At 48.8% G+C, this 20914-nt stretch overlaps 1 protein-coding gene across 2 annotated transcripts in view; it reads right to left on the bottom strand.

The window, feature by feature from the left end:
• The window catches only part of RUNX3 (RUNX family transcription factor 3), a 42917-nt gene that overhangs the window by 11970 nt on the left and 10033 nt on the right, over positions 1-20914 (bottom strand). For both annotated transcript variants that reach the window (XM_043995293.1, XM_043995294.1), the window contains exon 3: positions 15830-15934. In XM_043995293.1, the coding sequence (XP_043851228.1) occupies positions 15830-15934 (105 nt within the window). The remainder of the gene's footprint in view (positions 1-15829; positions 15935-20914) is intronic.

Genomic DNA, 20914 nt, shown 5'->3' with positions numbered 1-20914 from the left:
GAGAAGCAACAGATGGGCCCCCAGGAAAGGGGGTTCTGTATTCAGAAGCTCAGAGCGTTCTCTTAGTCATCAACCCCTTCCTGGAGCCTCATGTTTCTCATGTGGAATATTAAACATTGATTAAGCATTATTTGAAAAGGCAGTGTGGTACAGGAGTTAGTGTGGTACGGTGGAAAGACAGCTGGACTTGGAGTCATGGGCCTGGAGTCAAAATACCTATTCTGTCACTGACTACTTGGGGGTCCTTAGGTGAGGCACCTAACCGCTCTCTGGGCCTCAGTTTCTTCATCTGCAAAATGGGGGGCATTAGACTAGAGGAACTCTAAAGTCCTTTCCAGCTCCCGGTCTGTTTCAGAGCACTGAACTGGAGGCAGGAAGAGCCAGGTTCAAATGCTATCTCAGATCCTTAGTAGCTGCATGATGTTGGGAAAATAACCTCTCTAAGCTGCACTTTCCTCATCTGTAAAATGGGGGAATGATAGCACCCACATCACAGGGCTCTTGTGAGGTTCAAATGATATACAGTAAAAAAAAAAGGTACTTGGTAAACCTTAGGGCCCTATACAAATGTGAACTGCTACCACCACCATCACCACCACCTTCCAACCCTTACCTATCATCCTTGACAACACCCACTTCCACCTCCACCTCCCTCTACCACCATTCACCACTATTACTATCTACCATCACCACCACCACCACCACCACTGCTATTACTGCTACGTGCTAGGCACTGTGCTAGGTCCTAGAGATACAAATATAAAATGAGAAATGTTCCTTGATATCAAGGAGCTTAATGCTCTATTGAGGGGAACACAGTATACATAGGTGAGTAAAAATGCTAAGTCATTTCCAAAGGGAGAGGGTACTAACTGGGGGAGATTGGGAAGGGCTTTGAGCAGGTGACCCCAGAGCTGACATTTAGCTCTAGTCATCTAGTGATGGATCACACTCTGGAATCAGAGGACTGGGCTTCTGCTCTCACCTCTGATGTCTCTTATGTGTGTGGCCCTGGCCAAGTCACTTAACCTGCTCGTGGCCTCGGGTAATTCTCTAAGACTATAAGCTTCCGAATAGTTGCCAATGTACTTTGGATGAGGGAAGTTTCTTCAACAAGAATTCCTTACACCGAGGATTCTTAACCTGGGGTCCACAGATTCAAAAAAACCACACCATTTTGATAGTTTTGCATAAGTTACATGTATAACTTAGATTGAATAGCCTGCCTTCTTAAAGGGGGGGAGGGAGGAAAGAGGAGAATTTGAAGCACAAGATTTTTAAAATGGACATTAAAATTGTTTTTACATGTAATGGGGGGAATTCTAAATAAATGAAAAAATAAAATTTAAAAAACCATTTTGATCATTGTATCTCAATATCATTGATTTTTTCCCATGATCCTGTGGATTTTGTTTTATGCATTTTGGAACTTTCTGAGAAGGATTTCAGAGGTTTCACCAGACTTGCCAAAGGGGTCCATGACACAAAAAAGGTCAAGAACACCTGTGCATCAATAAGCTCCTAGGTCTGACCCCCCCCCAATGATGAGTTTAAACAAAATAAACAGGATGAAAAACAAGTTGAGGTGTTCATTGCCCGGAAGCAGTCTGCCTTCTCCTGCCTTCCCTCACACCTGGGATGCCATCCCTTACACTATATGCTGTAACATATAGGTGCAGTGGATTCAGCGGGCCTGTGTTCAAATCACACCTCTGACAGGTGTCGTCACCTTAGGCAAATCACCTAAGTTCCTGGGTCTCAGTTTCCTCAACTGTAGAAGAGGGGAAGGGGGTTGGCCTCTGAGGTCTAAATCTACAATGTGGCCAAGCTAGGATTCAAATCAAAGGAAAGAGTATTGGCTCTGAAGCCAGAAGTCCTGAGTTCAAATCCTGCCTGTGGATTAATAACCTGAATAACTTTGGGAAAGTCGGTTTGCTTCTCTGGTCCTCAGTTTCCTCAACTGTAAAATGAGGGAGTTGGATTATAATGCATCTGAAGTCCCTTGCAGCTCCAGCTGGATCGTCCTAGGATCTGACGACCAAAGCCAGGATGATTTTTTCCATCCCAATATCATCCCGAATCTCCTTGCTCTGATGCTACAATGAACGAAGCCCCTTGCCTCCACAAGGACACCCCTTAGATAGGGGAGCAGGTGAGCAGGTACAGGGGGGCAGGGGAGAAGAGCTCCAGTTAACCCAAACAGAAGGTCTGCTGCCATGGGCTGTGGTGAACTGGATCTCCGGGCAGAGAGGAAGAGGATGGGGGAGGAAGAAAGGAGTGGGGCTCGGGGGTGTCAGAAGAAGCCAACGAATCAAGGAGAAATCCCCCTCCCGGCCCGGCCCGGCCCAGGGGAAGGGCACCTTCTGAGGCCCAGGATAACGCATCCTCCCCTCATTTGAAATGGGCTTGCTTACGACATCAGGTCACGCCGTTCTTGGCCCTCTCTGCGGGACCCAGACACACACTCTACTGTCTCTTCCCAGCCTGAGGCTGCAGGGGAAGGGGCTGGGGGAGGGGGTGTCGCAAGAGCGATGGCTCATCAGGAGATTTCTACTAACTGGAAACCATTTGGGGAAAGCTGGATGAAACCAAGGAAAAAGTAAAGAAAACAACCCAAGAACCTGCCCTGATCCTTTGACTGGGTTCCAAAGGCCACAGTGACCTGGGATGCAGATGAATGTTTGTGTCTTTCAGAAAGCGGGCCTAAGAAGGCGCGCGGGGAGAGGTAGACCTGGCACAGAACAGGATGGGAGCTGGAAGAGCCTGGCTCAGGAGAATCCTGAGCCCTGGAGGCCATTAACCACCGGATTTCTGATCAGAGGATGTAGGTTTGAATCCTACCTGTGACCCTGAGAAAGTCCCTCAAATTCTCTGGCATTTCATCATCAGGGAAACAAGAAGAGTCAGCTCAGCCCTGGATCCTAATGATTATTACCCTCTGTGATCACTGAATCTGATACTCTGGAGGGGGCAAGGAGATTTGGTTGGGTCTGAATGCGGGGACTGAAAGAAAACTGGTGCTTTTCCCTCACCTTAAACAACCACAGCTATTTCCATATTGCCCTAGAAATGTTACAAGCACTTCCTGTTACCTCCTCCCATCCTCAGAAGGTGAGGATAATTCTGCCCATTTACAGTTATGAAAACTGAGGCTTGGCTTGGAGAACCAAAGTATAATAGGAACACAGAATCTCAAGAGACAGAAGGTGCCTTTTAAAAAGTCAACTAGTGGGGGCGGCTAGGTGGCGCAGTGGATAAAGCACCGGCCCTGGATTCAGGAGTACCTGAGTTCAAATCCGGCCTCAGACACTTGATACTTACTAGCTGTGTGACCCTGGGCAAGTTACTTAACCCCCATTGCCCCACAAAAAAAAAAGTCAACTAGTCCAACCAGTAGCTGATCCCAAATCTCTTCTATAACAGGTGCCCACAAGCGGTGGTCCAGCCCGTATCAGAAGACTTCAGGCTGACATTGACAACTCACTCTATCACCAGATCCTAATTCACCCACCCAGATTATCTGTCAGCTAACTCATCTCTTCTTCTGGTCTACAAAGACAGCAAGGGGGACTGTGCTTCAAGTACAGGACAAACCCACTCACTGCAACTGGCCCGAAGCCTTTTCACCATCGGAAGCACTATGTCTATAACATCAAATGAGGGGGCAGCTAGGTGGCACAGTGGATAAAGCACCGGCCCTGGATTCAGGAGTACCTGAATTCAAATCTGGCCTCAGACACTTGGCACTTACTAGATGTGTGACCCTGGGCAAGTCACTTAACCCCCACTGCCCCCACAAAAACAAACAAAAAAACCCCATCAAATAAGACAGCATACTTAGTAATGCATCATATATGCAATATTTGTTATGATAGAATCCATTGTTGATCTTATTAGCATAAAGTAATGAACTATGATAATAAGTAATAAAATAATTATGACAGTCAATTGTTAATCTTATCAGTACCAAAAGGTCTGCTGGAAAGGGGAACGACTCAACTGGGCAGGGAATGAAAGGGTCAGCTGTTCCTGGATGTCACGCCACCCAAGGTCTCATTTCCCAAAGGGAGATGGCTAGGGAAGGCTGGACTTGACCCAAATCTTCAGATTCCCCATCTCCCCCTCCTCCCCCAAACCCCCACCACAGTGTTCTCAATGTTAGCATCCCAGGCTGGTTCCCATCCATCCTCTTGCTGTCATCTCTTTTCTGGGGACTCAGAGATGAAAGAATGACCCAGTTCCTGTCCTCAAGGGGCTTACACTTTTAACAAGAGGAGTAAGATGTACATGCAAATTAATATGATACAACACATAGTGTAAAGGGGCAAAGGAAAGATTCGGACAATGTGCTGGAAGAAAATATGAGGAGGGAGAGAAGGAAAGTGGCACAAATTGGGCCTTGATGAGACGGCTTCAGCTGGCAGAGAAGGGGAGGGGGAGTGTTCTACACATAGCAGGACAGTGTGACTGGGACAGAGAGTGTAGGAAGGGGAACAGTTTGGAACATGATGCTGGAAAGGTAGCCTGTAGCCAGCTCATGGAGGGCCTTGACTACCAAGCTAAAGTATATAAGTGACAGGGGGCCACCGAAGGTCTTAGAGGAGGGGGGTGCTCTGGTCCAGTTGTTTTGGCCAATGTGTGAGAGGAGGGGAGAGGGAGGGGAAGAGGGGACCAAGAGACAGACAGACAGACAGACAGACAGAACAGGGAGAGATAGAGATGGGACTTGGTACAAATGCTTAGAGAGTGGAGAGAGGATTATGGAGATGGAGAAAGAACAGTGAGAGGCAGGAGGGGAGCCAGGAGAGAACAGTGGCATAGAACCCAAGAGGAGTGTGCAGGAAGAAGGGGTTGGTCAATGGTGTCCCCAGTGAGTTAGAGAAAGAGAGAGACAGAGACAGAGACAGAGAAAGAGAAAGAGAGAGAGAGAGAGAGAGAAAGAGAGAGAGAGAGAGGGCACAATAATATATACATGGTCCATGGTCTATGGCATAGTATGCTGTTATGTTCAGACTGTGTCTCCTACAAGAATGTGAACTCCTTTTAAAAAGATTTTTTATTATTTTTTTGCAGGGCAATGAGGGTTAAGTGACTTGCCCAGGGTCACACAGCTAGCAAGTGTCAAAGGCTGGATTTGAACTCAGGTCCTCCTGAATCCAGGGCCAGTGCTTTATCCACTGTACCACCTAGCTATCCCTCAAGAATGTGAACTCCTAAAAGGAATGGTCTCTGCTCTTGACTTTATTTTGTGCATCCACAGAGTTTACTTAGTACATTGTCCAGCCCACGTTAAGTGCTTGCTAAATATCTGCTGACTGACTTAAGATATCCCTTAACCTCTCTCTGAGCCTCAGTTTCCTATTCTGTGAAATGAGGCCTTGAGCTCTAAATTCCCAATCCTATGTTTGTCGTGCCCTGCTCCCTTCTCCCACTGGCAAGAGCAGCTTTGAGGAGTGGGATTAAAAGGCAGATTCCCCAGGGCTCAGGAAGGAGTGGTTAGCGAGAAACCGTAGGCAGAGAATGTAGGTTAACTCTAGCAGTTTGGCAACAGAAGGGGAGGAAAGGTGGGCAGATAGGGCTTAAGGAGCTGGCAGGGTCAAGAGAAGATGGTTTTGGGTTTGTTGAGATTTATTAGGGTAAGGGTAAGAAACTAGTTGAGAGTGTGTTGAATATGCATGAGAGAGAGGGGCTGGGCCAAGGTCAGGGAGGGACAGGATCCAAGGGGCAAGTGAAGGCACCATCCTTGGCAAGAAGGGCCAACTTCATCTGCTGAGGCTAATGGGAAAGAGGATGAGTGAAGAAAGACAACCAAACAACTAGAGAGGAGAGCACCCAGAGGGGACGGCTTCTGCCTTCTGAGTAAAGGAGGAGGTAAGGTCTCCGATGGGGGCTCGGAGGATGGAGCTGGTGGTAGAACAGGGCAGGGCTGATGCTGAGGGCTTGAGGAAGCAAGAGAAAATTTGGAACAATGACTACAGGGAGAATGCAGGGCCGGCTGTAAGCAGCCAGCAAAGGAGGAGTCGAGCTGGGGCTGGGATCTGTGTCTCCTGATTCCACAACCTTCTTTCTGAGCCCCCTGGGGCAGGAAATAGACCCACTTAGGGCCCGATGTATTGATGGTGAGACCGATGTCTACTAGTCCTGGGGAAGGCCTGGGGTCCTCATGGCTTCTGGAAACAATCCCCACCTCAGGGAGAGGATGGTGAGAGGCTGGGTGATTGCCTGACTCCAGGGGCCTTAGGGGACAGCACCCTATGGTTCCTGCAGGTGCCACTGAGTGGGAGGGAGGGCTTACTCTGAAGGTAGTCATGGAGGGCAGGGAAGGGAACAAGCAGAAGCCAGAGGTCCGGATGGAGGAATTCATCTCCCAGAGCCTACTTGGCTGGAAGTAATTTCCTGCCTCAGTTCAGGGGCTCCCTCAGAGCTGAAATGATTTGGGGGTGGTGGTGGTGGAGCGAGACTTCTTTAAGACAAGAGACCATCTCGTCCCCACAGACTGAGGGCAGAGACAATGTTTCTCCATGGGGGAAGAGAATTCTCCAAGGATAAAGATGTTCTACCCCTCAGATTTGGATGTTCCTTGAAGGTACTGAGGTCATGACCTATTTACCCCATAAAATAAGCCTCGTGCACCATCTTTACTCGACTTCCCCAGGTGAATAAAAACACCATGTGGTGAAACACAGACACCTAGGTCCAAAGGGATGAGGCAATTGGGGTTAAGTGACTTGCCCAGGGTCACACTGCCTTTAGATGAGGATGGGCTTTAAAGTCTAAAAAGTGCTTTCCTCACCATAATGAGTCCATGATAGAAATACTCGAAGACAAGGAAAATGAAGCTCGTAAGGGGAAGGAACTTGCATGGGATTTAACGGCTGGTAAGAGGCAGGATCCCAAACCAGGTCTACTGACTCTCTGGCTGGTGTTCTAGGCACCACCCATTGGCCTCTCTGGCAAGAGATGATGGTTGGGGGTGTTACTGTGGCGATGGGGTTCCAACACCTCAAGGATATAATAGGACAGGAGATTTTAACCAGAGGTTGTGAACTTGTTTTAAAAATATTTTGATAACTGTATTTCAACATAATTAGTAACTAAAATAGCTAGCATTTATATAATACCTACTATGTGTCAGGAACTATGCCAAGTAGGCACTTTACAAACATTATTTCATGTTATCCTTATAATAACCCAAGAAGTACGGGCTATCATTATCTCCATTTTCCAATTGAGGAAACCGAGGCAGGTGTTTCGGTGACTTGCCTAGGGTCACACAGCTAGGAAGTTTCTGATGCCAGATCTGAACTCAGATCTTCCTAACTCCAAGCCCAGCTCTCTACCCACAGAATCACTGACCTTCCTTGTAACTGGTTAACTTTGTGACCTCGTTTATTTTATGAATTAAAAAACCTCATTCTGAGAAGAGACCCATGGGATTTCTGATTGCACCAGGAGCCCATGGAGAGTTTTTGGGGAGAGATTGATACTGTCGCAGGCTCGCAGATTGAGAGCTAGAAAGGAACTCAGATCCCTTACTTTACAGGTAAGGAAATCTGGGCCCAGAGAAACTGACTTCCCTAAGGCTACACAGGGTCAGGATTCAAGCCCAGGTCCTCTGACTGGATGCCAGAACCTAGAAGGGGCACTAAGCCCAAGGTAACATCTCTAGGCTATGACATTGTTGCCATCTTTCCCCCACAATTCCCCTTTGAAGTCAATGGGGGCTTCAGAATCAGGGACCCAGGACAGTGACACAGAAAGGCAGAGGATCATCAATCAGTCAACCGAACACTTCTTAGCTCTAAGCATACACAGAATGGTCCTTGCCCTCAGCAGGTTTACGTTCTGACTGGGGAAATAACACATACATATCTAGACACATACAAGAAGCACACAGAGAAGAGGAGAAGGGATCTGAGAGAGGAAGGTCAGAGTAAGTGGGGTGGGGGAAAGGCCCCCTTTGAGCTGAGTCTGGTAGTAGCCAGGCAGCAAGGAGGTGGTGGGGAGGGAGCAGAGCAGACGTGGTCTGGTGGGCAGAGTCCAAAGAACTAAGTCTGAGTACTCCCTAGCTGTGTGGCCTAGGCTGAGCCCACGTGGTCTTTGAGTCTGTCTGCCCCCCTAAAAATGGGGCTAATGACAGTAAACCCTCTCCACCCTCACAGAGAGGCGGGAATCAAGGACTCTGAAAACCTTCAATCACTCACACAGAAACCTCACCCATGCTGACTCCGGTCCTATAATCTGGGGGCTCATTATGCAGTAAGAATTAGATTAAAACTGGAAGGAATTAAGAGGAATTCTGGATGGACCAAGGAGTTCCCAAAGCCAGCTGGAGAGGAAGTGACAATGCATCTGAGCTCAGAAACCACAAGTTTGTTCTCCTGGGGTTGGGGTCACCCAAACACCAAACAGGCTGGGGAGGGGGAAGGCTAGCCAGGAGGCGGCAGACAGATACACCTAAACGGGGGGAGTGGGAAGACCAGCCAAGGACTGGATGAACTGCCAGCAGGGAGGAAACTGGACAGTGGTTTGGAAGGAAGCACCAAAGTGAATGAAGGGGAAAGGAAATGGAAGGTGTGAAGCCTTGGGAAAGGTCTCACATGTTTGACATCCCTGAGGAGGGGTAGAAGAGAGCAGCTGGAGGGATGGCTCAAGCCACCTCCCTGCTCTTTCTAAGTAAACTGACTTGTGCAGATCAGCTAGTCAAGTCAGTCAACAAGCATGTATGTATGTATGTGTTTATTTATTTATTTATTCATATATTTATTCATTTATTCATTTTTGGTGAGGCAATTGGGGTTAAGTGACTTGCCCAGGGTCACACAGCTAGTAAGGGTCAAGTGTCTGAGGCTGGATTTGAACTCAGGTCCTCCTGAATCCAGGGTCGGTGCTCTATCCACTGTCACCTAGCTGCCCCTAACAAGCATTTATTAAACACCTACTGTAGTCAGTGGAGACCCAACATGCAAATAACTCAGTATGAACAAGATCTAGGCTGGATAAGTGGGAGGCAATCCACAGAGGGAAGGCACCAGCATCACCAGGGATCGGAAAAGGCTTCTGGTAGAAGGCTGGGTTTTGGGCTGGGACAGAAATGAGGAGGCCTGTCTGGAGGATAGACCTATGGCAGGCTGACATCTCTGTTCCGATGCTGGCTCTAACTACTCTGCGTTCTAAGGTTTCTACTCGACCAACGTACTTCGGACAAGGTTCTCAGCACCCTTCCATCTCTAACGTTCTGTGGTTCTAAGGCCCCTCCTTGTTTTAAGTTCCCTCCCTGCTCTCACCTTCCATGTTCCAAGGTCCTTCCCAGTCTGAGATCTGGGCTAGAGCCACCATCCCCCACCCCCAGGGGTATAAAGTGAGGTCCTAGGGTCACTGCCCTTTATTAAAAGTATGACTTTGGGGCCTGTCATTTCCCCCTCTTGGGGCCTCATTTTCCTTATCTGCACGAGGAGGCTGGATTAGATCAGAGGTTCTTTTTTTTTTTTTGAGCTGAGGACCCCTTGGGCAATCTGGTGAAGCACATGGACTCCCTTTGCAGAATCATATTTTTAAATGCATAAAATGAAATACAGGGGCAACTAGGTGGTGCAGTGGATAGAACACCGACCCTGGAGTCAGGAGGACCTGAGTTCAAATCCAGCATCAGACACTTGACACTTACTAGCTGTGTGACCCTGGGCAAGTCACTTAAAATTGCCACACACACACACACACACACACACACACACACACACACACACACACATACACGAAATATATAGGATTACAAAGGAAATCAGGTCTATTGAGATACAGAGATCAAAATGTGTGTTAGAAAACTCAACAAATGCAGAGGCTCCAGGTTAAGAGTTTCTGCTCTATATTAAAATACCAATGTCCCAGCCTGTCCCTGAATGCCAGCTACCATTGGGCTTTGGTTTTATTTCCCATAATTCTGCTTTGCACGTTCTCTGTTCCAGCCCAAATGGATTACTAATTTTCCCATGAGCTTGGCCTTCCGTCTACTGCCCCCTCTCCAGTGCCTCCTGCCCTCTGCATCTCCCTCCCAGGCTCAGGTGCCACGCTTTCCCTTCCCCTACCTGGCTGTCAGGGTCCTCTCCTTCAAATGACCTTGGATTGACTCACCTGCCTAGATGGGATGCGCCCCTTCCTCGAAAGACGGAGGCTCTTTGAGCAGAGCCTGTTTCATCGTTATCTCTGAACCCTCAGTGCCCAGGCTCCACTCCACTCCTCCATCCCCCTACATGCTTTGCTGGCTTCCTGCAGGCTAAAATGCCACTGTCAGAAGCCCTTCTCCTCATTCTGGGCCCCCCCCCCCACCTCTATTAAGCAGCAGAGGGAATTAATGCATCCTTCAATTTAGCCTCTAAAACTGTATTGGCCCAAGGCGGTTTGCTTGTCATCTCTTCTATTCAACTGTGAGCTCCTTGTGGGCAGGAATCCTCTTTTGCCCTTCCCTATACCCAGTGCTTAACATAGCACCTGACACACAGTCGGTGCTTAATAAATGCTTATTGTCTAAAATATGTTTGCAGAACTGAATGGAAATGTTGGAAAGACAAAACATAACACAGAATGAGATGGAAGGGACCTTAGAACAGAGAATGTTAGAATTCAGAGATTTTAGGACAGTCTAAGAATTGAGAGGGGCTTGAGAACATGGAATGTCAGAGCTAGGAGGGCCATTAGAACAACGCTAGGAGGTAGACACTAGGGAATGAGAGGGGAGAGAATTGAGGGAAGAACCTCCCTAGGAACCCCAAGCTATACATACAGCCTAGTCCCTGGGCCTCTTCCTGCCTCTATTATCTGGGGAGTGCCAAGCCAAAGGGAGAGGGGAGGGGTTCCCTGCTCAAGAACACTAGGGGGAGCCAAGATCTTTGGCACATCAGGACAAGAGAAATGCTGAGACTGAAGTGTCACAAGCAGGGCTGGGGCCTCAGGCCATTTCTGTCATTTCTGCCTGGAGAGGCCCTTCCCCCTCTCTCTCTCTCTCTTCCACTGCTGACCCCCACCCTCCTTCGAGCCCTGCCAGGCCCACTCTGCTCCCCTCAAGTCTGAGGACAGCACAGTTTCTTTCTGGTAGAGCTGAGGCAAGCCCTCCAGAAGACCATGGGGCGGGCTGGGCCTGGCCCTCACCTTCCCCACGACCCCCCTGGCCAGCCCCCCAGCAGAGATGCTCTCACCAGTCCTTCCCAGCCTCTGGGCTAGGCGGAAGGACCTTCAGGACGGGGGGCCTCTGAGTGCCTGTGAGTGCGACTGATTATAATTAATTAATTATATGATATTGTATGTTAATACAGGCCAGGTGCTGGGCCCTTCCAGGCTGTGCACACAGCCCTGATGTCTTCTCTGGGCTCCGCTCCACACCTGGCCAGACGGCCCCTCTCCCTCAGGGGCCCCAGGGAACCAACAAGTGATTCCTCTGCTCTAACCCGAGGCTCCCTCTGGGCCTCTCAGTCACTCTGGGCACCAAAGCCCACTTGCCACTGATCCTACCATCCTTCCTCCTTTCACAGCCAGGGGAACCCCAGCTCCCTCCCCAAGGCCTGCTGTCCCCCAGAGGACAGAGCCATAGGTACCAGTGCAGGTGGACAGTCAGCACAGGCTGTCAGGGGTCAGAAAGTAAGGACCCCCAAGCAAGCCCCCTGCCCCAACAGAGGGAATGCAGCCAGACCTGTCAGAACTGGAAGGGCCCTTAGAACCCCGAATGTCAGAGCTGGGAGAACCCTTAGAACCCAGAATGTCAGTGCTGGGAGAGTCCTTGGAACCCAGAATGTCAGAGCTGGGAGGGTCCTTGGAACCCAGAATGTCAAAGCTGGGAGGGTCCTTGGAACCCAGAATGTCAGAGCTGGGAGGGTCCTCGGAACCCGGAATGTCAGAGCTGGGAGGGTCCTCGAAACCCAAAATGTCAGAGCTGGGAGGGCCCTTAGAACACCAAAAGTCAGAAGTGGAAGAGCCTGTCAACATAGACAAAATCAGACCTAGAACTTTAGAACAGGGAATGTGTGAAGATCCTGTTCAGCTGTAGCTCACTCCTTATTTAACAGAAGAACTTGGTATCCTCAGGGCTTTGCTGTGTTGCTTGTGCCCCAGTTCCCACAAGGTCCTTCCCATCTGTTATTAGAAAGCTTCTGGGACTTTCCCTGGGGATTCTCAGAGAGATGCTGGGTTCCTCCCCAGGCCTCTGCAGAGACCGCTCTGGCTGGGATGGTTCCTCCTCCTTGTGGGCCCTGAGAGATGGGGAGAGGGGGGAGGGAGAAGCTGTTCCCCTCTGAGGTAGTGGCTTTGCTCCCGGCTCCTGGCTGACTGCTGAGGCTCTGGGGGACAGAGGGAGGGGGGGAAAGCTGGTGGACCCCTGATAAAGGGACGCCCACCTGAGAAGAAAATTCAGAGTCCCTGAAGGTGGCAGCCGGCAGCTCTCCAGAAATATGCAAACTTCAGGCAAATCCAGTCAATAACTGGCAGGGTTCATGGGCAAATCCCAGCTATCCTTTTTTCTATGTGCTTAACTGACTAAGCTACAGGCCCTCTCTGAGCCTCATTCTCCTCCTCTGACAAGGGGCTGGCTGGCCCAGATGTTTCCTGAGGTCTCTTCTGTGTTGTGATTCTAGGCCTCTAAGAGGTCGGGAAATCAGAAGACTCGGGTTCAAATCCTGATGAGACACCTACGAGTTATGGGATCTTGGGTAAGTCTCCTGACTTCTCAAACAGGGACAATAAGTGCCTATGGCTCTACCTATGGCAGAGCTGTTCAGTGAAGCTAAGATCAGATAACCAATGACAGATGCTTCTGTGAAACTAGGAGAATAATCCAGGTCCTGAGCTGACCACAGAGAAGGGGACTCATCTCCAGGAGCAGCCCACAAGCCTGGAGTGAGGGAAATGGGAGAAGGCCAATCCTCTGCCCCAAACCTCTGACATTCCATCATGAGTGAGTCACTCCTTTTGGTCAAGCATTGTCTTTTCTGGGGCACTTCTCTGCCACCTAAATGACTCTGAAGGGGACGCAGACCTTGATGTGACCTAGGTGAGCAGGAAGTGTGCCAGCATTTGCCCAGAGCTGGATCCAGAGACCAGAGGGTTTGGACTGAGCACAGGACAGGGGAGGGAAAGAGCTTCTACTTCCTGGGATGGATATGAGGATGGGGGGAAGAGTGGAGGCTAAAGACGGTGACCTGCAGGAGACAGTGGACACAGAATGACAGAGCCGGGAGGGGCCTTAGAACACAGACTGTCAAGAGCTGGAAGGGAGACCTTAGAACATGGAATGTCAAAGGTGGGAGAGAGCTTAGAACACAGAATGTCAGAGCTCAGAGGGCCCTTAGAACACAGACTGTCAAGAGCTGGAAGGGAGACCTTAGAACATGGAATGTCAAAGGTGGGAGAGAGCTTAGAACACAGAATGTCAGAGCTGGGAGGGCCCTTAGAACACAGACTGTCAAGAGCTGGAAGGGAGACCTTAGAACATGGAATGTCAAAGGTGGGAGAGAGCTTAGAACACAGAATGTCAGAGCTGGGAGGGCCCTTAGAACACAGACTGTCAAGAGCTGGAAGGGAGACCTTAGAACATGGAATGTCAAAGCTGGGAAAGAGCTTAGAACACAGAATGTCAGAGCTGGGAGGGACCTTAGAACACAGAACATCAGAGCTGGGAGGGCCCTTACCTCTCAAGTTTATTCCACTCATTTCACAGAGAGGGAAGTAACTTGTCTAAGGTGACACAGATGGCTGAGATGGCAGCCCAAGTGGACACCAATTCCAGGCACCACTCATCTCCACCTCAGTGATGATTTGTGGGGAGCTCCCTCCTCTCCCTGAGGCAGGGGAAGTGTGGTATGGGAAGTGGGACGGGCAATAGCAAAAGAAGTCATGGAAAAGGAAACCCTTATAGGGTGCAGGTGTATTTCTAGACTGTTTTCCCCTCCTGTTATCCATCCCTCCTTAGAGGCTTCAGGCCCAAGACAAAGCACTCTCCCCTTCCCCTCCAACCTCATCCTCTGCTGCTAGCGGTGGTGTGGGCTGGAGAAGTAACCAGAGTTAGGCCTTGGGGTCCTGCGTTCACCACTCCAGAGCACACCCCCACCCCATCCTTCCTGCCCCTTTCAAGATAATTCTCTGGCTTTAAACCTGCCTATTCGTGGAGACCAAGGCTCCAGACTGCTGAAGCTCGAGCCCAGAGAGACCAAGGGTTTTGCCCAAAGGTATACATAGCCCAGTGGGGACGTCAGAGTGTTGATGGGGTAAGGAAGGCCTGGGAAGATTGCTCACAGTCTATCAGAGACAGCAAGGGTTTTAGAGACCCCTAATCTAGTCTTTTTTTTTTTTAAATGGAAAAAAAAACCCACCAAAAACAAAAACGAAGACCAAGAAACAATCACCTTTTCCACTGGTAGAGAGGATCAGTGAACAGAGAGCTAGATCTGGAGTCAAGAAGATCTGAGTTCAAATCGTGCCTCGGGCACTCACTAGCAATGTGACCCTGGTCAAGCCATTTAACCTCTCTGCCTGCCTTAGTTTCCTCATCTGTAAAATGGGACTAATAACCTCACTTACCTCCCAGAGTTGATGTGAGGAGCAAATGCAGTGATATTTACAAAGAACTTAGTGCAGAGCCCAATACATAGTAGGTGCTGGATAAATATTGGTGCCTGGCACACAGTAGGTACTATATAAATATTAGCTCTTATTAATAACAACAAAGTTCACTACAAACCTGAAAGCACTGTATAAATGCAAGCTAGAGTTATTAATGCTTTTAAAGTAAGTAATTTATTTTATTATTATTATTTTTTGTGGGGCAATGAGGGTTAAGTGACTTGCCCAAGGTCACACAGCTAGTTAAGTGTCAAGTGTCTGAGTCCGGATTTGAACTCAGGTCCTTCTGAATCCAGGGCCGGTGCTTTATCTACTGCGCCACCTAACTGCCCCCCAAAGTCATTTATTTTAAATTACAGATTTGTCGATGCCTCTCGTTTTTTACATGCTACTCATTTCAGGATATATGGCCTGATCCTTGCCCCACCTTTCTAACAGAAAAACAGCTAAGCAAAACCAACCCAGTGCCCTCACTTGACAGCATGTGTAGTGTTCTGCACCCACAGTCCCCCACCTCTCCCAGGGCTGGCGGGAGGTCTCCCTGCCAAAGTCTCCCTGGTGCTCACACAATTGCTCCTCGTGTAGATCAACCCCTTCATTTTATAGCCCGGAGAAGTTAAGAGAGCTGTCCAAGTTCACTAGAGGCAGGATTTGAATCCTGATTCTCTGACTCCAGGGTTTTTTCCTACTGCCCAGCATTCTCTCTCTTGAACCCGGGGTGCTCTGCACCTCCTTTTATCCACATCTAGTAGTGGAGTTTGGTGCCCTTGCCTGGGGTAACGCAGGTAGTAAGTGGCCCGGTTGGATGCCTTTCCCACCGGGCATGCCAGCTGCTTTCTTGTTCCTTTTGTTTCCCATTCCCTCCTTAGCTCTGGGCCCACAGAGAAAATTCTGGTCCCGATGGGTAAAACAACCTCCTGGAAAGTTAGTGGCAGAGCCAAGATGCCAAGAGACGTCTCCCGGGCTAGTAGAAGGAGTCTGCCCCTCTAGAAACTCCTCCCACTGCCAAGATTGAAGGGCCAGCCACTGGCCTCCCAGGCAGGGGGCTGCTCTGCCCTGTCCACCAGCAGAGGGGTGCTGAAAGAGCCCTGCAGGGCTCCTGGGCCCAGCTGCAGTTGGCTGCATAACGGGCAGCCTAGGAGCCCAGGCACTCTGCGGCCAGGCTAGGGGCTCATTCCCGGCCAGCCCTCCTCCCCAGCCCCAGCAGCGCTTCATAAGCACTTACTTCTCGGCTCTCGAGGCCCATCCACAGTCACCTTGATTGCCCGATGATAGGTAGCCACTTGTGTGGGGTTGGTAAACACTGTGATGGTCAGCGTGAAGCTCTTCCCTGGGGGCGAGAAAAAGGGAGGGGAGAGACAAAAATGAGACCAGGGAAAGGTGGTAAAGAGGTGAGGATGGGGCAGGAAGGAGGGGACAGGGCACAGGAGGTGGAGGCGCAGAATGCTGGGTGAGGAGTCAGAACATCTGTCCTGAGGACTGTCCCTACCCGGGTACAGAATTCTGACCCTGGCCCCGTCTCTCTGAGCTGCTGGGGACAAGGGAGAACTTCTGCCCTGGGCCATCCAGTAGTGAGACCAGGGTCATGGATGAGTGCCAGAGGGGACTGACAGGGGAGGAAACTAAGGCTCAGGGAAGCACGCAGGGAATGACAGAGACAGCATTCCAACTCGGATCCTATGACTCCAGGTCCAGTTTTTCTTTCTGTCACATAGTGCTGTCTCCTGAATTCAGGGACCTTCCCCTCCTCTTACCCTCAGCCAGCCACTGACCAGGGCCAGGAGACCTTTAGGCCTGCTTTGGCTGATGGTGGAGCAGGCACCCATGGAGGGTACACTTATCTTCTCTGGCCTTAACTTCTTCCTCTGTAGAATGAAGGGACTGGACTAGACTGTCCCTTCCAGTTCTAATACTCTATGATTGAACACAGAACATGGACTAAATATAGTCATAGGATGTTCCAAGGGCCCTCCCAGCTCTGACATCCTGTGTTCTAAGGGTCCTCCTGGCTCTGACAGTCTGTGTTCTAAGAGCCCTCCTGGCTCTGACATCCTGTGTTCTAAGGGCCCTCCTGGCTCTGAGAGTATGTGTTCTAAGGGCCTTCCCGGCTCGAGAGTATGTGTTCTAAGGGTCCTCCCGGCTCTGACATCCTGTGTTCTAAGGGTCCTCCCTGCTCTGACAGTCTGTGTTCTAAGATCCCTCCCAGCTCTGACAGTCTGTGTTCTAAGATCCCTCCCAGCTCTGACAGTCTGTGTTCTATGGGCCCTCCCGGCTCTGACAGTCTGTGTTCTAAGATCCCTCCCAGCTCTGACAGTCTGTGTTCTAAGATCCCTCCCGGCTCTGACAGTCTGTGTTCTAAGGGCTGGCTCTGACATCCTGTGTTCTAAGGGCCCTCCCGGCTCTGACAATCTGTGTTCTAAGATCCCTCCCAGCTCTGACATCCTGTGTTCTAAGATCTCTCCCGGCTCTGACATTCTGTGTTCTAAGGGCCCTCCTGGCTCCAACAGTGTATTCTAAGGGACCTCCTGGCTCTGACAGTCTGTGTTCTAAGGGCCTTCCCGCCTCTGACATCCTGTGTTCTAAGATCCCTCCCGGCTCTGACATTCTGTGTTCTAAGATCCCTCCTGGCTCTGACATTCTGTCTTCTAAGGGCCCTCCCGGCTCTGACATCCTGTGTTCTAAGGGTCCTCCCGGCTCTGACATCCTGTGTTCTAAGGGCCTTCCCGGCTCTGACATTCTGTGTTCTAAGGGTCCTCCCGGCTCTGACAGTCTGTGTTCTAAGGGCTGGCTCTGACATCCTGTGTTCTAAGGGACCTCCCAGCTCTGACATCCTGTATTCTAAGATCTCTCCCGGCTCTGACATTCTGTGTTCTAAGGGCCCTCCTGGCTCCGACAGTGTATTCTAAGGGACCTCCTGGCTCTGACATCCTGTGTTCTAAGGGCCCTCCCGGCTCTGACATCCTGTGTTCTAAGGGCCCTCCCGGCTCTGACATCCTGTGTTCTAAGGGCCCTCCCTGCTCTCAGATTAAAACTTAGCTCTCCTCAGACTAGTTGACATGGACACTGGACTGTGTGAGCTTACTCTGCAGTCACAGCCCCCTTCTCCAGCCTGGCATCCCAGCCCCCAGCCATCCTTCCTCTGTATATCCCCTTAGCCAAACAGAGTAATAATCTCCCCAAACCCAACCTGACACTGCCTGCCTTGAAGGTACCTTGGTTCATCCTTTTCCCTCTTCCTGTTAGAAGGCTGTTGGCCCTTCCAGGCCCAGCTCAAATTCCTCCACCTCTAAGGACAACCCCAGCCCGCAGTCATCTGTCCTTCCTCTGAACTCTGAAGGCATTTGGCCCACACTGTCTAGTTTGGTAATTGATCTGTGTGTGTGCAGGTCCAGTCTGGCTGGATCGCAACCGGCCTGAAGCCTGGACCCTGGTCCTCTTTATCTTCACGTGGGGATGAACACAAGGAGAACAAGGAATTGTCGGTTTGTTACCTGGCAACTACAACACAGGAACTTCAAAGAACCTTGGAACCTTAGAACACAGGATATCACAGCTAGGAGGGCCCTTAGAACACAGAATGTCACAGCTGGAAAAGACATATGTGTGACTCATAACGTGAGAGCTAAAAGGGACGTTAGGACTGAGAGTGTCATTGCTGGAAGGGATCTTAGAACAGAGAATGTCAGACCTAGAAAGTACCTTAGAACAGAGCTTTAGTGCCAGAAATCACCATGGAACATAGAACTTCAGGGATGAGAAGAGGCCAGAACAGCAAATGCCACAGCTAGGAAAGACCATCAAGAGGAAATGACTTGGGCAGGACCAGCCACAGCTAGGACCCATTACCACCTGACTGCTAAATCCTGTGCTAAGCACACTGCCCTGAGCAAAGCCACCTGGGGGATGAAATCCCTGCTTCCCAACAGGGCCTCATAGTCAGAACCTGTCTGTAAGTAGGCTATCCTGGACCACTGGACACTGGCCTTTCAATGCCTTCAATAACCCAGTTTTTGCTGAGGCCCCAGATGGACAGCAGCCCTTCCCTATCACGTAAGCCCACAGTACTTTGGGAGAAGATAATGGGAATAAGCATTTAGGAGCTTACTACTTTGCTAAGTGCTTTACAAATATTATCCCATTTGATTGTCACAACTCTGGGAAAAGGTGCTATTATTATTACCCCCATTTTACAGTTCAGGAAACTAAGGCTGAAAGAGTAACTGACTTTCCTATTTGAGGAGGACCTAAAAGGTCACATAATTAAGTGTTTGAGGGTAGATTTGAACTCAGGTCTTCCTGACTCCAAGCCCAGTGCTCTGTGCACCATAGTGCCTCCTAGCTGCCTTGATCCGATTTTCTGGTGCCTTCCCACACCCACTGCAGGTTAGATTGTAATTTCTTGCCAAACTCATGCTGGATGTTCACAGATGCCTATGCCATGTACACAATGATTTTTTGGCTTCCCTGGATAGTGGTAGCCTGGAATTTCTATAATTAGCAGGTGTCTGCTGTAAGGCAGTGTGTGAAATACATAGCTGAAAGTCAAGTCTACTTCAGGACAGCCCGGTATGAAGATATTGGTTTGAAGTTAGAGTCATTAAACCATGATGCTATGGCGAAAACTCTAGGATCCTGGATTCTTAACCAATTAGAAAGCCTGAGGAACTACTGTTTCTGACTTTTCTCAAATACAAATGTTTGGTACATCCAAAAAAAGACCCTTGTAAACAGGCTGTCTCACTGATGACTGGACTGAGAAGGCCTAGGTCAGGGAGGAAAGTGAATACAATCTTTCCCGCACATGGGTAGAAAGTGGGAAACTGAAGATAACCAAGGGGTTTAACAAATAAGAACATGACTAAAAATGTAAGTTAGAAATGGAGAGAGATCAAAAAGAGACACAGAGAGAGAGAGAGACACACACACACACACACACACACACACACCCTGAGAGAGAGAGAGAGAGAAATCAGAGAGACTGCATTCTCATTCCATTAGCAAGAAGAGCTACATAACATGAAGGTTCAATCTCCCACTGATTTTCATTTGTTAGGGATGGCAGTGATCATTAGTCTCATTTGACATATTTCCTTGCCGTGTGCCTCCGGGCTAGACTGTGAGGACACAGGAAAGCTATCATCTTGTTAGTGGAACTGTCCACCAATGCTATCTTTCTGGAGAACAATCTGGTGATTTTCAATGGAAAGTGTGAATCTCATTTTAACCTTTGACTCAAAGATCCTTCTCCTAGGACTAAATCCTAAGGGCGTCATTGAAAGAAGGAGGAAAAAAAGGCAGGTGTGCATATATATATGGCTATGTGAAAATATTTAAAAATCCCTTCTATTTGTTATAGCAAAAAATTACAAGCAGCCTATATACCCCAAGATTGAGGAATGATTGGACAAACTGTGGCCTAAAAAACCAAGCTCAGACAAACAAATAAATAAATGACAAAAACAACAAAAAACCCCCAAAAAACCATGGCCTACCAAAGGAGCCCAGGAATTAGATCTGGAAGCTTCCTTAGTAATTAGCTGGTCCAGGGGCAGCTAGGTGGTGCAGTGGATAGAGCACTGGCCCTGGATTCAGGAGGACCTGAGTTCAAATCCGACCTCAGACACTTGACACTTACTGGTTGTGTGACCCTGGGCAAGTCACTTAACCCCAATTGCCTCACCAAAAAAATAAAGTAATTAGCCGGTCTGACTCATCATTTTACAGATGAAGAAACAGGAGGTGTTTGCAACACATATCCAGACAGAGAAGGGCCCTGCTCCAGAATTCCAAATCCCATGCTCTTCCCATGAATCTAATGTGATAATATTGCACCAGAAGGAAAGACAAATATGAGGAACACGAAGATGAAATTACTTTATATGAAGCAACGTAAAACAAAGTGAGATGAGAAAAAACACTATATGCAGACTATAGTTTTAAAATGTGATAAGGACAGTCAGTTGACAGGAATTTATCGAGCAGTCTGTCAGTCAATCAATAAGAGGCAGGGGAAGGGAGGGAAATTATAGAATACAAATATTATATGTTATTAGCTATTCTATAAATATGATATATTATGCAAATCTAATACTATAATATTGTACATTATATAAATATAGCATTGCATAAATATATGTTGTACATTATATAGCACACATTAATTATATAGAGTGTTTAATATATAATTATATGTGATATAACTGTAATATATGTTACATGTTATATATTTATAAAGCATGTACTATGTACCAGTCACAGTTCTAAGCACTTTACAAATATTATCCCATTTGATCCTCGCTACAACCCTTCA

This window comes from Dromiciops gliroides, chromosome 3, assembly GCF_019393635.1.
Source record: "Dromiciops gliroides isolate mDroGli1 chromosome 3, mDroGli1.pri, whole genome shotgun sequence".
In the NCBI taxonomy this organism is placed as follows: Eukaryota; Metazoa; Chordata; class Mammalia; order Microbiotheria; family Microbiotheriidae; genus Dromiciops; species Dromiciops gliroides.
Note: the sequence above shows the minus strand (reverse complement) of the source record. Positions and strands in the feature narration are given on the sequence as shown.